The 18,950-nt window shown below is 42.8% G+C and overlaps 2 protein-coding genes across 4 annotated transcripts in view; one reads left to right on the top strand and one right to left on the bottom strand.

Moving 5' to 3' along the window:
• The window catches only part of LOC119737558 (glutathione synthetase-like), a 17,337-nt gene extending 7,314 nt beyond the window's left edge, over positions 1-10,023 (top strand). For all 3 annotated transcript variants that reach the window (XM_038212003.1, XM_038212006.1, XM_038212005.1), the window contains exons 6-11: positions 740-904; positions 1,892-1,964; positions 2,458-2,649; positions 3,737-3,818; positions 5,495-5,684; positions 9,039-10,023. In XM_038212003.1, coding sequence (XP_038067931.1) covers positions 740-904; positions 1,892-1,964; positions 2,458-2,649; positions 3,737-3,818; positions 5,495-5,684; positions 9,039-9,162 — 826 coding nt within the window. In that variant the 3' untranslated portion in view covers positions 9,163-10,023. The remainder of the gene's footprint in view (positions 1-739; positions 905-1,891; positions 1,965-2,457; positions 2,650-3,736; positions 3,819-5,494; positions 5,685-9,038) is intronic.
• An 876-nt stretch (positions 10,024-10,899) lies between these two features.
• LOC119737560 (protein real-time-like) lies at positions 10,900-17,537 on the bottom strand. The gene is made up of 5 exons (XM_038212010.1): positions 17,319-17,537; positions 16,205-16,333; positions 14,721-14,865; positions 13,436-13,610; positions 10,900-13,034 (listed from the first exon to the last, which is right to left on the bottom strand). The coding sequence occupies exons 2-5, from the start codon at positions 16,324-16,326 to the stop codon at positions 12,511-12,513; spliced, it is 966 nt and encodes a 321-aa protein (XP_038067938.1). The 5' UTR covers positions 16,327-16,333; positions 17,319-17,537; the 3' UTR covers positions 10,900-12,510.
• Positions 17,538-18,950: the final 1,413 nt, after the last annotated feature.

Below are 18,950 nucleotides of genomic sequence, written 5' to 3' on the forward strand. Positions count from 1 at the left end.
TTGTGGGGTAGGCTGGTTCCTGCCCCACAATCAGTATCGTTATTGTGTGGACCAGGAGCCAGTCTGCTCAAAAAGCAGATCTGTGCCCCCAAAAAAAATCCTTTTTTTTTTAGAGGATTATAGACGTCCCATAAAAAAAAAAAAAAAAGGAGATTTTTTGGTTGGAATGCAACTTACAAAGTTGAATATTTATTAAAATTGAATTGACGAATGGGGAACCTTAAGAATATCATAAAAGATTTGTGACATTTATCGTGAAAACAAGTGATTCTTCATTTTGGAGGAACCCCAAATGGGTCCTGAAAATCTTGCTTTCATGAATGATATCCTGGTTACTCTTGAAAGGGTTTGAATTTTTTTAAACTTATCGTCAAGATTTTATCGAAAACCTCAAATGAATTGATTTCTTGTGTGAGATTGTTCTTGTCAATTTAGGCAAATTTTGTCGCGTCAGTGTAACAAGGTCGTAACTCGATTCTGCAACAAATTCGTATCTCGCACGAATATGCTCCGTGCAACAAGGCCATATCTTGCATATCGCAACATCTATTGACTTTGTGTGTACATCTGGGTTATTTTAATCGAGATACGACCTTTTGGCATCGAAAAGTTGCGTTTCACGTACATGACGTCACACGCTGTTTTTCAGTTTTAGGAGATACGACCTTGTTGCACAGATGCGATTTGTTGCTTACTTTGCCTTGATAATGTATTCTACCCTTGTCTTCATATGAATTAGGGCCGTGGTTTGTTACATGGTATGCTGTCCAGAGCAGAACATTTTCGATCAACGCTTGCTGGAGTTTATGATGAAGAAGAAGGACTCCGGTATCAGGGTCATTCGTCGAAGCTTAACTGACGTGGGAAAGAGAGGCCGTCTTTCGGAAGACAGACGATTATTTGTGTAAGCATATCTTCAGTTTTATCTTATCTGTGTAATGCTGTCTTGTTTATATGCATTTTCTTGTCCATTTATGTTTATTATTCTAGGTTCATTTACGGTATGCAGTTTTTTAGAATATTCCCAGTATTCATCCTATAGACCTTTTACATTCTGCAGCCGTCTTTGGGGGCTTTTTGTGATATTTTCATCATTTACCCTCCTATTCAAACATTCTTTCTGTGTCAAGTAGTCCTTTCAGTCAAAATCAATCAAGTGACTGTTTTTCGACAGTTAAGAATTCCCAGCCTACATAAAAGCAGGATTGACTGGCTGGGACTGTTTAAGTTACTTGATACAGCTGTGCTTTGACTCTGGGTGAGTGATGAAACAGCTGTGACCACAACTTGCCTGCTTTGTCTGTTGACCCAGTTTGACTAGTCGCAGTGCTTGCTTGACATATGATCTGACTGCTGGTGACTAACCTTTGTTAATAGTATAGCAGGGGAAGTGGAAGTAAATTTTGACTGTTTGTGACTGTTTAAATAGCAGGAGGGTAACCCTGACCCTCCTAAATCCTCCAAAATCCTCCTGGTGGTTTTGGAGGATTTTGGAGGATTGAGGATGAATGGTGTTTGAAGAAGAGGAGGATTTTGGAGGATTGAGGATAAATTTCATTTTGAGAGGCAGGACTGTTGGATGATTTTGAAGGATAGAGATGCTGGGTATCCTTCATTTCAACATAAAAAGCAAAGTTTTTGAGGATTTTGGAGGATTGATGGTTCCTAGCAAAAAGGCCCTACGGAGTTAAGATTTTGAACTTAAAGCACAGGGCAAAAACCTTCTTAGGGAAGATTCTTGTATTTTAAAAATATACTTTATTATAAATTTTTGGCAAAATATGGCAATAGAAGTTTGAGGTTGGCAATTTGGCCTTAAAAAAAATCCAGGTAGGTCGGGTTCTTGTAAACAGACAATTGGTTTGGCTTAACTATTGTTTGAATTTTGCAGAGATGGGTCAGAGGTCGCCGTGGTGTATTACCGAGTCGGTTACGTCCCATCCCACTTCTGCTGTGGTGAAAAGGTCAGTTCAATCCCCCTTACGTAATGGACTCTTCCAAAGTTGACCACAAGCCCCGCCCACTTCGCTTGTCGGAAGCAACACATGCATCTGCTCAATGCCATGTGGGTCATTCTATGAGTTTAGGGTCCACTGTGTGACATTTTCCCTGTCCCTGTTACCTTGGTACTTTGTAATTTGCCATTCAAGAATCATTAAGAATGACTACAAATGATTTTTTTATTTGTTGGTTAAGTAACATGGCATTTGAAAATAGGGTAGGTAGGTAGGTAGGGAATTTTTTTTGGGGGGGGGGGCATTTTTTTTTTGTACGATCATATGGAGATGTCTGCATGTAGTCAAGGGTAAAAGGTAGTAATTGATGATTTTCGGGTTTTTTCCTCATTTTTCCCCCAAACAAATTAGGGTAGGGGCTGTCAAAATAGGGTAGGTAGGGTAGCCAGAAGCAGAACTATTTTTTGGGGCCTAAGCATCACTTGAATCTTCTTCCTTGAAGGCATGGGATGCCAAGCTCCTAGCAGAGAAGTCCTTGGCAGTGACGTGTCCATCTATCGACTGGCATCTGGCTGGCACCAAGAAGATTCAACAGGAGCTATCTCGACCTGGAGTCTTGGAGAAATTCTTGGATAATCCGGAGATCATTGACGATATCAGGGCCACGTTTGCTGGACAGTATCATCTGGAACTGGTGAGTGTTAAAGATAATATACAACATTTGCAAACATCAACAAAAAAAACTACCAAATTATCACGAAATACCTTACTGGACTGTTAGTGAATGACAGTCTAAAGCATCCTGTATAATCATGGAACCTGGTGTGCCGACATTTTCAAGGAAAGTGGTATTTTGTATCAATTTTCAACACTGGTCAGCTGACCAGCGTTGGAATAAACTTGCTTTCTACAAATAGTGATCCCAATTTATCATATTTAGTCCCCATTTTATTTGCAATCGATTACACACACGTGAACAGATAAAAGTTATTTAGACTGATTCCCTGACCTTACAATTCCCCAGCGTCTATATATATTACCCTGTTTCATCTTAAGTGGGGTCAGAGAACCAGACTACAAGAACGTGATTGTTTTTCTTGGTGATTTTCCAGCATCTACGGACCCACAATGTCAAACATGTCAGTGTAACAACATTTGCTATAAAACACTAACCCCCAAAATCCACCCATTTGTGAAAATTACAGCAACAGCAGATATTGTATATTCCATTTAAAGTCAAGTTCGTCATAAGTCCACACAAGTCAATCCCAAAACGGTTAGCCTCTGGTCAAGTCACAGTGTTATTTCCCCTGTTACAGGTGACAGGCCTTGTAAATAGACTGATTCCGTTAGGCCCTGCCCACTGGCCGGTGCACAACAACATTGTGCGCCTCTCCAATGCCAAACTGCATGTTCAAGGTGTGCGCGTCATCTGCCGGTGCAAACGTGTCAAACCTTTATGGATGCATGTTGGACACGAACCCTAACAACCCATCAAACCCCAACAGCATGTTTTGTTGGAATCTGTCAGGATGGGTACAGTACCCCTAAACTGACAGTCTTTTACATTGGGTTGGCACACCTCCAGAATCAAAGTCAGAAATGTGTGCAGTTTCCCATATGGTGTTTGAATTTGCCAGGATGGGTAGGATTCCTACTAAAACATGCTAGGGAGTTAGGGTTTATCACGGCTGTGATTGGCCAAAATACCACTGGGCGGGGCTTATTGGATCGGTCCAGTGACTTGTGCGTCTCTTGTTTTTTTGTTTCTCAATGATCAGAATGAGGAAGGTGATGCGGCAGCAGCGATGGGAATCCAGAACCCTGAGGGATACGTCTTGAAACCACAACGAGAAGGCGGAGGTACGTAGGATAGTCACTCAGTTAGGTCAAGTGATGTCAAACTTAACATGCTGCCAGCAGTGGTGTGGTCAGGTCCAATACAAGTCATCACAAGTCCCAACAAGTCCTCACAAGTCCTCACAAAAAAACACGTCCTCACAGCTCCATCATATCTCCTCACAACTCCTCACACCTCCTCACACCTCAAAACTCTTCACAATTCTTCACAAGCCCTCACAAGTCCTCACAAGTCCTCACAAGTCCTCACAAGTCCTCACAAGTCCTCACAAGTCCTCACAAGTCCTCACAACTCTTCACAAGTCCTCACAACTCCACACACCTCACAACTCCACACACCTCCACACAAGTCCTCACAACTCTGCACACCTCACAACTCATAACTCCTCACACATCCTCCCAACTCCTCACAACTTCTCACAACGCTTGCACACCTCACAACCCCTCATAAGTCCTCACAACTCCTCACAGCTCTGCACAAGTCAATCTCAAGTCATTAAATCCCAAGTGAAAATCACAAGCTTTAAATGAATTGTAACAAAAGGTACTCCTTCGTTGTTATGATCCCTTGGTACATGTGACTGGATCTGTGAAGGGCTTTTGATATACTTGTATCTGGACTTAGGAATAGTTTGGTTGTGGTACCCACTGCTTTATCAGATTCGCACCAGCCAGCCGATCTTGGCAAGCTCGGTGGTAGAGTGGTAAGATATCTTCACTAGTTAGCAGGAGGTCGTGGGTTCGAGTCCCACCCGAGCTGTTTGTGAATTTTCTCACACTCACTTGGGACAACATCGAGTGAACAGTGTTTATAAAAATATGTTGGTGAAGGGCAAAACCCAATATTGAACTTATAATGGACTTGTGATAGATTCGACTACAATGCTGTAGCAGGAACATGCTGTTCCCAAGTAGCATATGAAAAATTTCAAATTTTTGAGATGCTCTCTTTGATATATTACTTAAAAAATATTTCCCACTTTTCAAAGTACCACTAGTCTCTAATAAGCAAAGTCTTATTTCACAATCTGTTAAAGACAACCCAACAAGTCTTGTAGCAGTAGTGTTAAAGCCAGAGTCCATCATTTGCAGCTATCCAAAAAGTAACTGGCGTAATTATTGTTAAAAAACTTAATTGGTTGAAAGATAGTAAGGGGACTAAACTCCCTGTGATATTATTTTTTCTGGCAAGCTGTCATTTTCAAGAAATCAACAAAAGAAGGCCTTTCCAACAGTGCTTCTTAAGACGCACTGTAGGAAATTTAAGTTAGTAGTTTGTTTGTAATTCGGCAAACTGTGCGCAAGCGTTGACACGACGCACACGCGCGCGGTTGCTATAATTCGTCGGATCAGTGCGCGACATCGCGTAGCTGCAATCAGCTCAGTGAGAACGTATCTCGGACGCAGAATTCCGGCCCAATTTAAAACATGATTCAGCAACTTTTGATTTGAAATCGAGATCCTAGAATGCTGTTTTTCTCAAAATATACAGCTGAAGCTGAGCTGAAACTTCATCAGGTTCAGTACCCTTCTTTAGATTTTGAGCACTTTTGTTGCTTCAAACGAACAAAAAGGAACAAATTACAAATGATGGACTATACCTTTAACTCAAGAACAACCCAGAACAACTAGGAAAAGAAAACAAGTGCACACAGTGTTTACTTTATTTCCCTCGGTAGGTAATAATTTCTATGGGGAAGAGTTGAGCCAGAAACTGCGAGAGTTGGAAGGGAAGGAGGAGCGAGCCGCCTACATACTGATGGAACGCGTTCAACCTCAGGTTGTCTCCAATTACGAAGTACGAGGAAATCAGCCTGTTGAAATGAAAGACATGGTCAGTGAACTGGGGATCTTTGGAATATTTGTCAGGTAAGATGATGCGTACTTTCAAGTATGAAATGTTAGCATTAGATGTCTGTCTACATATTTATGGCTTTTCTATTCTGTAGCCCTGCCTGTTACTCCCTGTACTGCCCCAAACCACCCTACACCGTCCTGCAAGTTACTCCCTGTACCACCCCAAACTGCCCTACCTGTTACTCCCTGTACTGCCCCAAACCATCCTGCCTGTTACTCCCTGTACTGCCCCAAACCACCCTGCCTGTTACTCCCTGTACCACCCCAAACTGCCCTGCCTGTTACTCCCTGTACTGCCCCAAACTGCCCTGCCTGTTACTCCCTGTACTGCCCCAAACCATCCTGCCTGTTACTCCCTGTACTGCCCCAAACCACCCTGCCTGTTACTCCCTGTACCACCCCAAACTGCCCTACCTGTTACTCCCTGTACTGCCCCAAACCATCCTGCCTGTTACTCCCTGTACTGCCCCAAACCACCCTACACTGTCCTGCAAGTTACTCCCTGTACCACCCCAAACTGCCCTACCTGTTACTCCCTGTACTGCCCCAAACCATCCTGCCTGTTACTCCCTGTACTGCCCCAAATCACCCTGCCTGTTACTCCCTGTACTGCCCCAAACCATCCTGCCTGTTACTCCCTGTACTGCCCCAAACCACCCTGCCTGTTACTCCCTGTACTGCCCCAAACCACTCTGCCTGTTACTCCCTGTACTGCCCCAAACCACCCTGCCTGTTACTCCCTGTACTGCCCCAAACCACCCTGCCTGTTACTCCCTGTACTGCCCCAAATCACCCTGCCTGTTACTCCCTGTACTGCCCCAAACCATCCTGCCTGTTACTCCCTGTACTGCCCCAAACCACCCTGCCTGTTACTCCCTGTACTGCCCCAAACCACTCTGCCTGTTACTCCCTGTACTGCCCCAAACCACCCTGCCTGTTACTCCCTGTACTGCCCCAAACCACCCTGCCTGTTACTCCCTGTACTGCCCCAAACCACCCTGCCTGTTACTCCCTGTACTGCCCCAAACCATCCTGCCTGTTACTCCCTGTACTGCCCCAAACCACCCTGCCTGTTACTCCCTGTACCACCCCAAACTGCCCTGCCTGTTACTCCCTGTACTGCCCCAAACTGCCCTGCCTGTTACTCCCTGTACTGCCCCAAACCATCCTGCCTGTTACTCCCTGTACTGCCCCAAACCACCCTGCCTGTTACTCCCTGTACCACCCCAAACTGCCCTACCTGTTACTCCCTGTACTGCCCCAAACCATCCTGCCTGTTACTCCCTGTACTGCCCCAAACCACCCTACACTGTCCTGCAAGTTACTCCCTGTACCACCCCAAACTGCCCTACCTGTTACTCCCTGTACTGCCCCAAACCATCCTGCCTGTTACTCCCTGTACTGCCCCAAATCACCCTGCCTGTTACTCCCTGTACTGCCCCAAACCATCCTGCCTGTTACTCCCTGTACTGCCCCAAACCACCCTGCCTGTTACTCCCTGTACTGCCCCAAACCACTCTGCCTGTTACTCCCTGTACTGCCCCAAACCACCCTGCCTGTTACTCCCTGTACTGCCCCAAACCACCCTGCCTGTTACTCCCTGTACTGCCCCAAATCACCCTGCCTGTTACTCCCTGTACTGCCCCAAACCATCCTGCCTGTTACTCCCTGTACTGCCCCAAACCACCCTGCCTGTTACTCCCTGTACTGCCCCAAACCACTCTGCCTGTTACTCCCTGTACTGCCCCAAACCACCCTGCCTGTTACTCCCTGTACTGCCCCAAACCACCCTGCCTGTTACTCCCTGTACTGCCCCAAACCACCCTGCCTGTTACTACCTGTACTGCCCCAAACCACCCTGCCTGTTACTCCCTGTACTGCCGCAAACCACCCTACACCGTCCTGAAAGTTACTCCCTGTACCACCCCAAACTGCCCTGCCTGTTACTCCCTGTACTGCCCCAAACCGACCTAAACCTTCCTGCAAGTTACTCCCTGTACCACCCCAAACTGCCCTACCTGTTACTCCCTGTACTGCCCCAAACCGACCTAAACCTTCCTGCAAGTTATTGCACCAAACTGCCCTGCCTGTTACTCCCTGTACTGCCCGAAACTGCCCTAAACTGTCCTGCCTGTTACTCCCTGTACTGCCTCAAACTGACATGCCTGTTACTCCTGTACTGCCCCAAACCACCCTGCCTGTTACTCCCTGTGCTGCCCCAAACTGCCCTGCCCGTTACTCCTGTACTGCCCCAAACCACCCTGCCTGTTACTCCCTGTACTGCCCCAAACTGCCCTAAACTGTCCTGCCTGTTACTCCCTGTACTGCCCCAAACTGCCCTGCCTGTTACTCCCTGTACTGCCCTAAACCACCCTGCCTGTTACTCCCTGTACTGCCTCAAACTGCCCTGCCTGTTACTCCCTGAACTGCCCCAAACTGCCCTGCCCGTTACTCCTGTACTGCCCCAAACCACCCTGCCTGTTACTCCCTGTACTGCCCCAAACTGCCCTAAACTGTCCTGCCTGTTACTCCCTGTACTGCCCCAAACTGCCCTGCCTGTTACTCCCTGTACTGCCCTAAACCACCCTGCCTGTTACTCCCTGTACTGCCCCAAACTGTCCTAAACTGTCCTGTCTGTTACTCCCTGTACTGCCCCAAACTGCCCTGCCTGTTACTCCCTGTACTGCCCTGAACCACCCTGCCTGTTACTCCCTGTACTGCCCCAAACTGTCCTGCTTGTTACTCCCTGTACTGCCTCAAACTGCCCTGCCTGTTACTCCCCGTACTGCCCCAAACCACCCTACCTGTTACTCCCCGTACTGCCTCAAACCACCCTGCCTGTTACTCTCTGTACTGCCCCTAACTGCCCTGCCTGTTCCAAACTGTCCATACACTGTATGGTTTTGTGGATCCATTAGGGAGTGCATACAGTGTAATACAGTGCGGAACAGGTGAAAAATAGTAATACTCATCTTAACACTGTAAAGTTGTGCAATTTTTTTATTAATTTTTTTGTGGGGGGAGGTGGTGAATCGGACACCTTCCAATTTTTTGGTTTCCTCAATAATTCGTTTGTGGTACCTGCTGCAACTACATTAGACTCGAACCAGCCAGCTCCCCCTGGTGAGCTTGGTGGTGGGATGGTAAGATATCTGCACTGGTAAGCAGGAGGTCTCGGGTTCGAGTCCCACCCGAGTAAGCTTGTGACTTTCTCCTCGCAAACCATCAGACGACACTGAGTATATAGAGTATCTATAAAATGTGTCGGTGAAGGGCAAAAACATTTTCATCTCCTCGACACAAATTTCATCCTGTACAAAAGTTTCCTAGACAGTAACATGTATATATATTTCATTTATTCAACAGCAAAGGCAGTGACACTGTTTTGAACACATCAGCCGGTCAATTACTGCGGACCAAAAACATCAAAACAGACGAGGGTGGATTAATGACTGGTTCGTCATGTATGGACAGTCCGTATCTTGTGTGATTGGAGGTGGATAGAACAGGGACAGAACAGAAAAGGGGAAACTACTCAGGAGCACAGATTGAAAGCTGAGTATATTGGGTCTATGCACGATCTATAGAGGGCGACATACAGACCATTAGACTGGTTCCCAGTCCTTTGTTCATCAATTCTGACTCCGAATGTATGAACTGGTACCGTCTAATTGAATTTACATACGCTGTGAAAAATTCCTCCCAGTGTCTGCTAAACAAAAAAAATTCCCCACAATGCAATGAGCCTTGATCTTTTTCTATTATCTCATTTTGACCTCCTAGTTTACTGTATTTTGTTCAGAGATTTTAATGCCTTGGGTGTAGGCAGAGAGAACCGTGAACATCATTTACATTTTTGGCAGGCACACATGCCCTGAAATTTGGACGTCTTTATGTTTACTGTGACTAGCTTGCGCTGGCAATTAATTGGTCCATGCCGAGAGCGCAGTAGTATTCTTTGATCAAATAGCATTTTTATGTATGCATGAAACTTAAACACCACCTCTAAAACTAGAACGTTCACTTGCACTATGTTGTCCAATTAGAAGCGTTAAATGCGCGGTGGCTACTGACCCCCATTATTTTATGGAAAACGGAACCAGTATAATATACTAATAAGTTTTCTCTGCACAAATTTCGCATTGGATCGTTTCAAAAGAAAGTAACAGTCAGTACCTTTTTTTTCTACACATACTGAGATTATCCAATTATTCCCACCTCTATTGACGGGTTAAATTTTTAATTTGACATTTATTCATACCAGGGATTCATAGTTTATGTTTTTGAGAGATTGAATTAATTTGGTGTTCTTTAGAAGGGTTAAGTATAGAGGTATTCCTGATAGATATTTAGCCATTAGCCATGAGAATTGAGAATTCAATTGGGTTGGAACAAATATTGTAAATGTTCAATTAAACTAAAAATTAAAAATCACTTGCTTCATATATCAGATCATATAATATCTATTATTTATTTACTGTGGCGGCTACCTGGCCTATGATTCATCAGAAATAGTCAGAATCTTTTGGTATGGAAACCAGACTAGATTTCCACAGCACGTGCCATGGCAAGTACATAGCCACGGCCTCCACCTACTATGTAGATTTCTTTTTTGGGGGGGGGGGGGCTTGCATGGCTCTGGAAGAGTAGTAGTAATGGTGGAGTGTCATGGCCTAGTGGGTTAAGAGCACCGGACTCATGCTCTGGTGTTCAGAGGCAACAGTGGCGTGGGTTCGTGCATGGGCCCGGACTCTTGTGCCCTTAAGCAAGGCACTTAACCATTATTGCTTCGTCCTTTGGATGGGACGTTAAGCCGGAGGTCCCGTGTGTTGTATAAGGCCCAACGCACGTAAAAGAACCCAGCAACACTTATCGCTAAGAGAAGGGGTTTGCCCCGGTGTTTCTGGCCTCCTACATACACTCCCTTGTGGAAGTCCTTACGAGAAGAACCAACCAAGTACCAAGTAATAGTTACAATACATCCTTTGCAATTGGCAGCCATCTTTGGTGTTTCTTTGTTATTGTAATTAAGTAACAATGAATACATGTCCCATGGGACAAAAGCCTGCCCCTCAAAGATGGCTGTAATGCAAAGCGTGTATTGGGAGTATTGTGCGATACATGTAAACAGTCTCAGTAGATTAAAATAAACTCTCCGTAGGGACGTTTTGAAAACTGCTGTTAATTGTTTTGTATATATAACAAAGAATGGCAAACAAACTGCCTCTTTAATACAGAGACTCAGTTTACTGCAATAATTTATTCAGATTCTCAAGTATTGTAAAAATACTATTCCACTTGTCCATACATCTGCCATATAACAACAATCTGTGGGACTAAAAGTCACATATAATATGATTGTACTTTTCTTATTATTTGGGTTTTCCACAAACCTGGCTGAAGAGCCTTATTACTGATAAGAGTTTATCATGTACATAAAAGAATTAAATTCACTGCTTATTTTTTTGTCTCTTAAATTTCTCCCCTTAAATACATTTGTAGCACGATATGGGACAGAGGGAACCCCCTCCCCCTCTTTTGTGTTGGTCATTGTGTTACCAGAATCTCAGGAAGCCTTGAGATATCTGGGGGATGTGTTAGGTAACAATAGTCAGTAACAGTAGGGTTTGCATAGGGTCCAGGGAGATTTTTTTTGGGGGGGGGTACCCCTCCGTCCCATATCATGCGTGGTATACTATTGTAAGCACCGGCATACTTAATGCAAAAAATTACTTTACTGAAAAAAAAAAAATCTGAGAAAGCCAAAGAAATTAAAACTCCATACTGCTGTTTATATAATGGCAATATACCCGAGGAAATTTAGAAAGAAAGGTATTGTACAGGTTTAGGTGTATCTAAAATCATGTCTTCCAATAAAAGTACAGAGGAGGATCATTGGACTGTAGGCTTTGAAATTGTTGGGTGTGATTTTAGATTTCTCTAACTAAGTGGACTTTAAATTCAGTATTATTTTCATGACAGACCAAGTCAAATAAATGCCTCCTTAAGAAGACATTGGAGATCGGACTAGGTATTCTTTGAGTGTGCTGTTGAAAAATTATATAATGTATAAGCACAATGTCTTCTATTCAACACTCTGTATAAATTTGTTCCTTTTTTTTAAACTGTTTTTAGTTCACTGCTAAATTGTCGCTTTATAAATTGACAAGGAATGTTTTGGTTGTTGTTTTGCTTCGATGAAAAAGCCAGCTCGTTTTGTGTAAAATTTCTATTTTGTATATATATATAAAATATTTCAATTTTTAAGGGGTTGAGGAATAGATATGAAACTCTTGAATAAATTATCTCTGTTTGATAAAAAAAAAAATCTGTCTGCTTGTTTAGATTCTGTTCACGTATTTGTGATCAGGTTCACGGTACCCTGTGGAGACATGTGCATAATAGGGAACAAAAGATTGTATATGTCTCCGCAGAGCAATTTCTATAGGTGAATACGTCTCCACAAGGTTATCACGAAATAGACATATGGATTTAACTCAAAAACTAGGAATTTCCAAGGTCCGTTGATGCGTCGCAAATTGAAGTATTTTATGTAAGGGATATTAGCCCAGGAAATTAATTCTGGTTAAAATAGGAGCATTTTGAAAGTACACTTTCAAACTCGACAACTATACTACACGAGAGCAAAGAAATGACTCCATCAGGATACAAATTCCAGAATGTGTGCTTTGCTTGTGTAAGCAGTAAAAGATATTAAAAAATATTATGATTTGTATTGCTTTTTATCCTTCCTATTCTGACTCTGCACCTATTCTAACTCCGCCTTTATTTTGACTCCACCCCTTCCTTAACTCATTTAAATAATCCAAGTTTTACGTCAGTCAGTTTCAGTTGTACTAGCTGACTCTTTATCTATCACCTCTGCTCGTAAAGCTTGCATAATGTTTGGATGTGGTCGATGAATTCTCGTCTCCTTCACTGTTTCATTGTCATTCGTCTCTGCCAAGACGACATCTTTGTAGTATCTATCGATGTACTGACTGACATAGGAGGGGCTACCCCGGGGATCGTGCGCCCCACTATCTTCCGGCTTCCTCCAGAATTGTATCTGAGCCTGCGAGACGTGGCGCTGAGCGTTCAGCTCAATCTCACGGTGGAGCCACACCCGTAAATCCTCCGGGAAGAGTTCTCGGAACGTCTCATCGACATGCGAACCGCGGCAGAGTCGTAGCTTATTGGCCGTCCTGGGGTGGACGAAGAGTTTAAATCCTCGCCAGATTCCCTCAAAGAAGATTCCATGATTAATACCGATAATGAGACCCATTCGCTCGGGATAGTGTTCAGCTACCACGTGGTTGACGGCGCGGGCTAGGTGAGGACTGCACGCAGAAAGGCTCAAACCTATTGACAAGTAGAGAGTTATACCAAAACAATATCAAGATGGCTTCAAATCCAGTCTGATATATCACCAACCCCTTAGTCGGCCAATGATGCCGTTACTGATCTTTTTCATAATGTGTTATTGGACTAAAATCCATCACATCCTTGCAAATATCCATGTAAAATAGCTTGCTTATGGACCCAGGATTCTAGATGTCTGACCTACTTAGCAAAGCCCATCAAGTTAAAAAAAGAAAAAAGACAAAAAAAGTAAGCTTGAAATCCCAGTCCAGATGACTGGGATAATCTTTAAAACTCCACAGACCAGTTTTAGTGTCAAACTTCTGGACACACTCAGACTCCAAGAATCATTTGAGAAAATGTTCAGAGGCTGTAGACATTGAAGGTTGTCTTTTTCTTACCTGAGCAGTCTAGTACCCAGACCCATTTATATTCCTCGGGTTTCATGCATTTCTTAGCGTTTTCCATCAGGAATAGCGTGTGCTGTACATTGTCCTCTCCAGTGAAGTGCCTGGCTGCCTGTACGAATGATGAGTACACCACTGGTCGACCAAGCTTATCGATTCCAACCTGTCTCTGTTGGATGGAGTTCAGGAGGAGGTATTTATAAAAAAAAAATTCACATATGAAAAGTTCAGTTGTGTTGTTTTTAAACATCTTTGTCACACGGGGCGAGTAAAAAAAAAACGAAACCCAAATGTCGGGACTATTGTTTTATTGAAGCTTTGCCCGTAGCACTTTCAAAATCGAGGATATGGAAGCCCAATTCATAAGCTTTCTTTCAGCACAAGAATCATTCAAATCACTCATGTACTTTTCAGGTTACGGAATTTTAAACACAACCACCGTTTTAAAGTTCTGTCCACGGATCGCAAAAACGGTGTGCGTTCTTTCAGCAAAACGAAAACAATTCACACACATCTTTATGTGATTTGTTTTCGTTTTGCTGAAAGAACACTTTACCTTTTTGTGATCCGTGGACAGAACTTTAAAACGGTGGTTGTGTTTAAAATTCTTCAACTTGAAAGGTACATTGATTTGAACGATTCTTGTACTCTAAAAGAAAGCTTATGAATTGGGCTTTCATATCCTAGGTCTTGAAAGTGCTACATGCATAACTTCACTAAAACTATGGTCCCGACATATTTGGGTTTCGTGGGTTTTTTTTAATCACCCTGTACATGTACTTCTATCGGTTCAAGTTGTAATGTCTTCAGTTAGCACCAAAATCTTAAATGTGATTGTTTTTGGAAAAATTCTTTGGCCAATTACACACAAAAAACAGAAACAAAACTTTGAAAAAGACTGTTTCTCCTGGTCCACCAAAAGGTCCAGTTTATTATACATAAATCGAATTATTTATGGTCAAAGGATCTGAATCTTATTTGCTTTCTCGAAGTGTTTGAAATTTCGGAGAAGGTTATCGAAGCGGCCGGCACTTAAGGACAATGTTTCTTTAAAAAAAAAATACAATTGCGAGTAAAGATCAATTTAATTTAGAGCTTAACACGAGAGTAGAACAGACGCAACTATAACAAACGGTGCAAAATGGTATATAAATCATCTCAAATGCCTTTGACAAATTTGGATAAAATTAACAAAATGTTTCGACTTTTGGGGTAAATTTAATTCGCAAGTGAAATGTTCATTTATTCAGGTAAGAAAACGCTTAAGTTAAAATCTTACCCATGAATGGAACCCCGGTCTCTCTTCACAGTATTTACAGTCAGCCTCCCATGGTCGGATTTCTTGTCGCCATTCTAAGGTCGCTTTGAGTTTAAGGAAAGCTGTGTCTACATCCCAGTCGTAACCCCGCAGATACCTCAATAAACTGCCAGAAGAAAAATCATTGCAGCTCAGTGTTAGTTATAGATTTAATCTCGGACTGCAATGAATCACAATTTACACAGTTATTTGATTGGAAATTTTGGAATTATGCCACATCTGCCTTTATTATTTAGGCAAACATCGCCAGATAACAGTTTACATGTTGTACATACCAAAAGTGGTTCTCACATCGTGCGCAGCCGGTTTCTTTTTTTCTGCGACCAATTATAGGTCTACGAAATGTCTACTGCAACTTGTTTTTGACTGTCGGTCGCTTATTAATCTTGAAATAAAAATGACCTCATCATTTAGTAAATTCTTTTCTTTTCAACGTTAGTTTTATCGGCAAACCGGCAGATTGAATCCGGTTCTCCAACCCAATAGCGTGTATACATGCCGGTACCGCTTGGCGGCTACCTATTGAGTAATTGCCTCGCGGCATCTCGGTGGGTGACACTTTGCGTCATATTACAATGGCAAACAAGTTTTACTTTAAAATCGATTACATTTTAAATAGCAATTTACGCAAACAAAATTATACATTTGTTGTCTTTGTCTGGGGCTGTGCAAAGTTCTCAAATGTTCGAAAAAACATATACCTCAGACCTTGCAAACCTCCGGAGGAAGGTGGTATAAGTGTGTACATGTGTATCCTGACGAACGGAAATAAAACCATCGTTATTTCTCATGATGATTATTAAAGGCCATGGGATCATTTGCTTTCATCCCAAAAGTAACCTACCAAATTATTATCAAAAGGCTTACTTGGATTAACAATCGTACTGGTACTAAACACCCCGTTAAATTATTCCGTCTGGCTTGAAACCGTAGAAACGTATAAGTGATTTCCAACATTATTGACTGATTTTTTGAGGTAAAGAGTGCTATATCCGAAATTGGGTTCCGTGATCAAAAGCTTATGCATGTTTTTTTCCCCTGTTTTCTCTAAAAGTTTAGTATTCCGACTGAGCTGAGGCTTGAACAGGTTATAATGTTTGGATTTTGAGTGGTGTTATTGTTGGAAACGAACACAATGCATGAAATATGTTTTTGTCTGATATGTTTTCATCGCATGACGCCAGCCAGCCCGCTCCTACCTATATGGACGCATGCTGTATACGTGATCACCTTACACTCGTACTCGCGAGGCCCCCTTCAATGGAGAAACCATTGTGCACACTATTGTACAAAGCAATTGCACCGTGATGGATTACCTGAACAATAGCTAGCACAATTCGCCATTGATGGGGCCTTGATAGCTTGACCGGATTGGTCTATTTCAACACCGCAAGTTTCTTCTTGTGTCAAGGTTTAGATGACTAGAATGGTAACTAGAGGCTAACTTGTATTTGTCGTGTAGGAATCCTTCTTCATCTTTGAGCCCCTCTGACCGGCGTTGAAGCTCGCTCAGCCGGCGGGCTTGCTCCTCTTCGTCTGGGTCGTGATGGTGACCATGTGGTGACATCTTAGATCTACAGGGATGAGTCGAAGGAACATTTACAATGATTGAAAAGCCGAGATTCATGTATTTCAAGTTTTGAATATTGCAGTTTTCTTACTGTCTGAAATTGCAATGGAAAAGCCTACTTAGCCCGTCAGCTTCACGAGGCCGCGATGTGCAGGACATAGTCATGCAGACACTTTTTAGATGAGTTTTTGCATGTAGCAGTATAATCGAGTCCACCTCATTCGGGTCCGAGCCCAGCCGAGCCCATGTTTGTCTGAGTCCGGCTCAAGTCTGAGTCTAAATTGTCAAGTCCGAGTTCAGTCGCGAAAGGGTTTTTATATAGCAGAACACGTGCGCGCGCGACGAGTACATCATAGGCATCCTAGTATAGGTAGGACTGATTTTTGGCGAGGCAAAACTTAACATTTTCAGACAACAGACGCGGGACAGTTTAAACAAAAAATACATTTAAGCTTTAAACACAGGTAGTTTTTTTTGGAATCGGTTGGAGTCCGACAGGTAGTCCAACCACGAGTCTGAGCCGCCCGAGTCTCGAGTCCAAAAAAATGCGAGTCCGGACTCGCGTCCTCGGACTCGAGTTCTCCATCACTGGCAGTAAATAAATAATGAGGCACTTATGTTATTAAGATATAACACTGCAAGTGAAAGGAAACAATGTTGCATTCTGATTCCATTTTTTTCATCATATATAATCTCAATGAAAGTCAGTCACTGCAAAAATGTTGAAAAGACATGAATCATGGGACTGAGAAACATTTCCAATTTTGTTAGAAAATACTTTGAAAAAAAAACATGCAACTCTCCATTACTCTATACACAGCCAGAGAAATGGCGTCTGGATACTACATTATTTCCTAGTTACATTATTACATGTCAAATTGTGAAAGGTTTTTTGACATATGTAAAACAAAAAAAATGTCGAATAAAAAATAACACCATTATCGATCTCAACGGCTCGCAACACTGCACCCAGTTTAGTCTAAACTTACCACTAATCTTTAGTCTGTCAAAATCGGTGGAGGGAAGAAGTTGCAGGTGCGTGTACAGTACATGTGCATGTACCTGTGGCTTAGTTGGAAACTGAACAAAAATGCTGCATATATCGAACGGGAAGTATGAATAGCCAGGATGTCAGAGTGGTAAATGGAATTCCACCTGGTACAATTCCATAAACATCACATGTACATGGAGCGTTAAGCCGGCTTGTACTGTACCTTGTGTAACACGCCCGTTGTACTTTGATCCTTCAATTCTCTATTATTAGAATCTCCACCGTGCATACAGACTGATATTTTTATGCAAATTCTATTGACTTTTAACAATGTGTGCAACCTAGGCGCAAGGGGAGTCTTTTTGTGTCCGGTTGATTGTTGGAATACGCGTGACGTCAGTGGTACCATAGAAATATGCATCAGGAAATCCTTTGATGGTCATAGCAGCAGTAGGGAAAAACTGGATGTAGCATTAGCAAGGACAAAATAAAGAGGGGGGTATTTTTTTTAAGGAGAAACAGTTGGGAAATTTCCAGGGGGAAAAATTATTTTAACGGGTTTAAACCCCCATTTTTTGGCGGAAAATTGATTTTAATAGTAACCTTAGGATTTCGTTTCCTTGGTCTCGCTACCGAAGTTGGGACTCGATCAAAATAATATAAATTCATATCATTACCAACAAGAAATACAAGAGGAAAATGGTACAATTTATACCTTTCAATATCCATTCCATGCTTCTCAGTGTCATAACGAATCAAGTTTCAATTTGCAGGGATGGATGGGGCCGGGGCGGGGGTTGCATCTAGGGACCCTCATTTGCCGAAGGGGCCTCATTGTTTTTGAAGCAATTGAAAAAGTTCATTTTTGGACAATTGTGCGGGGGGGGGGGCGGGAGGATGCACAGGCCTCGAGCGGGTGCCCGTGTGTGCCCCTCCCCACCCCCACCCCACCACACACACACACCCACACACCCCAATTTGTATCATATTTTACAAGGTTTGAGTTGGAATACCATCGGGAATAAAAATCAACTTGAGTGGCACGGGACAGCGGCCCTCTTATGATTCTCTGGGAAGTTGCGTTGAAATGTGGGACATGTCGTTTGCGGTAGATTGTCGGTCGGGGATATTTGGTATAGCACCCTATAGGGAACATTTGCTTTTAGTGCACTTTTTCGTTTGAAGTGTCAAACTTGCTCAAAATCTTGAGAAGGGTGAATAACAACTTAGGTCTACTTTGAATTTCAGCTCATGTGGATACTAGGCCTATGTTTACATTTTGAGAAACCAGAAAATCATCTGCAAAATTTTCAGGGTCTTGTTCTGGAATTCGTTGTTTATGCTAGGTTCACACATTCCCGAATTAGTTGTGATTACACCCAGAATCAACCAAGAATTAAAATTGGTTCCCGAATCACCCCGACAATTTTGAATTGTCGACAATGTTCAAATTATTTTGTCGGGGCACTTCCCGATCTTTCACGATCTTTCACCGAAATAAACAGAATTATCACGAGGCAGCCAAGAACCATTCCCCGATTTACTGAAGAATTGCTAATCTTGGCGATTCGGCTTAAAAATCGGGAATGTGTGACCTAGCAATACGCACGTTGAAAAAGTGCCGGGCCCG

Source organism: Patiria miniata, unplaced genomic scaffold (assembly GCF_015706575.1).
Source record: "Patiria miniata isolate m_02_andy unplaced genomic scaffold, ASM1570657v1 HiC_scaffold_3, whole genome shotgun sequence".
NCBI lineage: Eukaryota > Metazoa > Echinodermata > Asteroidea > Valvatida > Asterinidae > Patiria > Patiria miniata.

Excerpts from the sequence above, each read along its gene's own strand:
- LOC119737560 (XM_038212010.1), bottom strand. The coding sequence starts at position 16,326 with ATGTCACCACATGGTCACCATCACGACCCAGACGAAGAGGAGCAAGCC. Across the intron at positions 14,866-16,204 it reads TTCCTACACGACAAATACAA|TTTATTGAGGTATCTGCGGG; the intron begins GTTAGCCTCTAG and ends TTCTTCTGGCAG. Across the intron at positions 13,035-13,435 it reads CTGGGTACTAGACTGCTCAG|GTTTGAGCCTTTCTGCGTGC; the intron begins GTAAGAAAAAGA and ends ACTTGTCAATAG.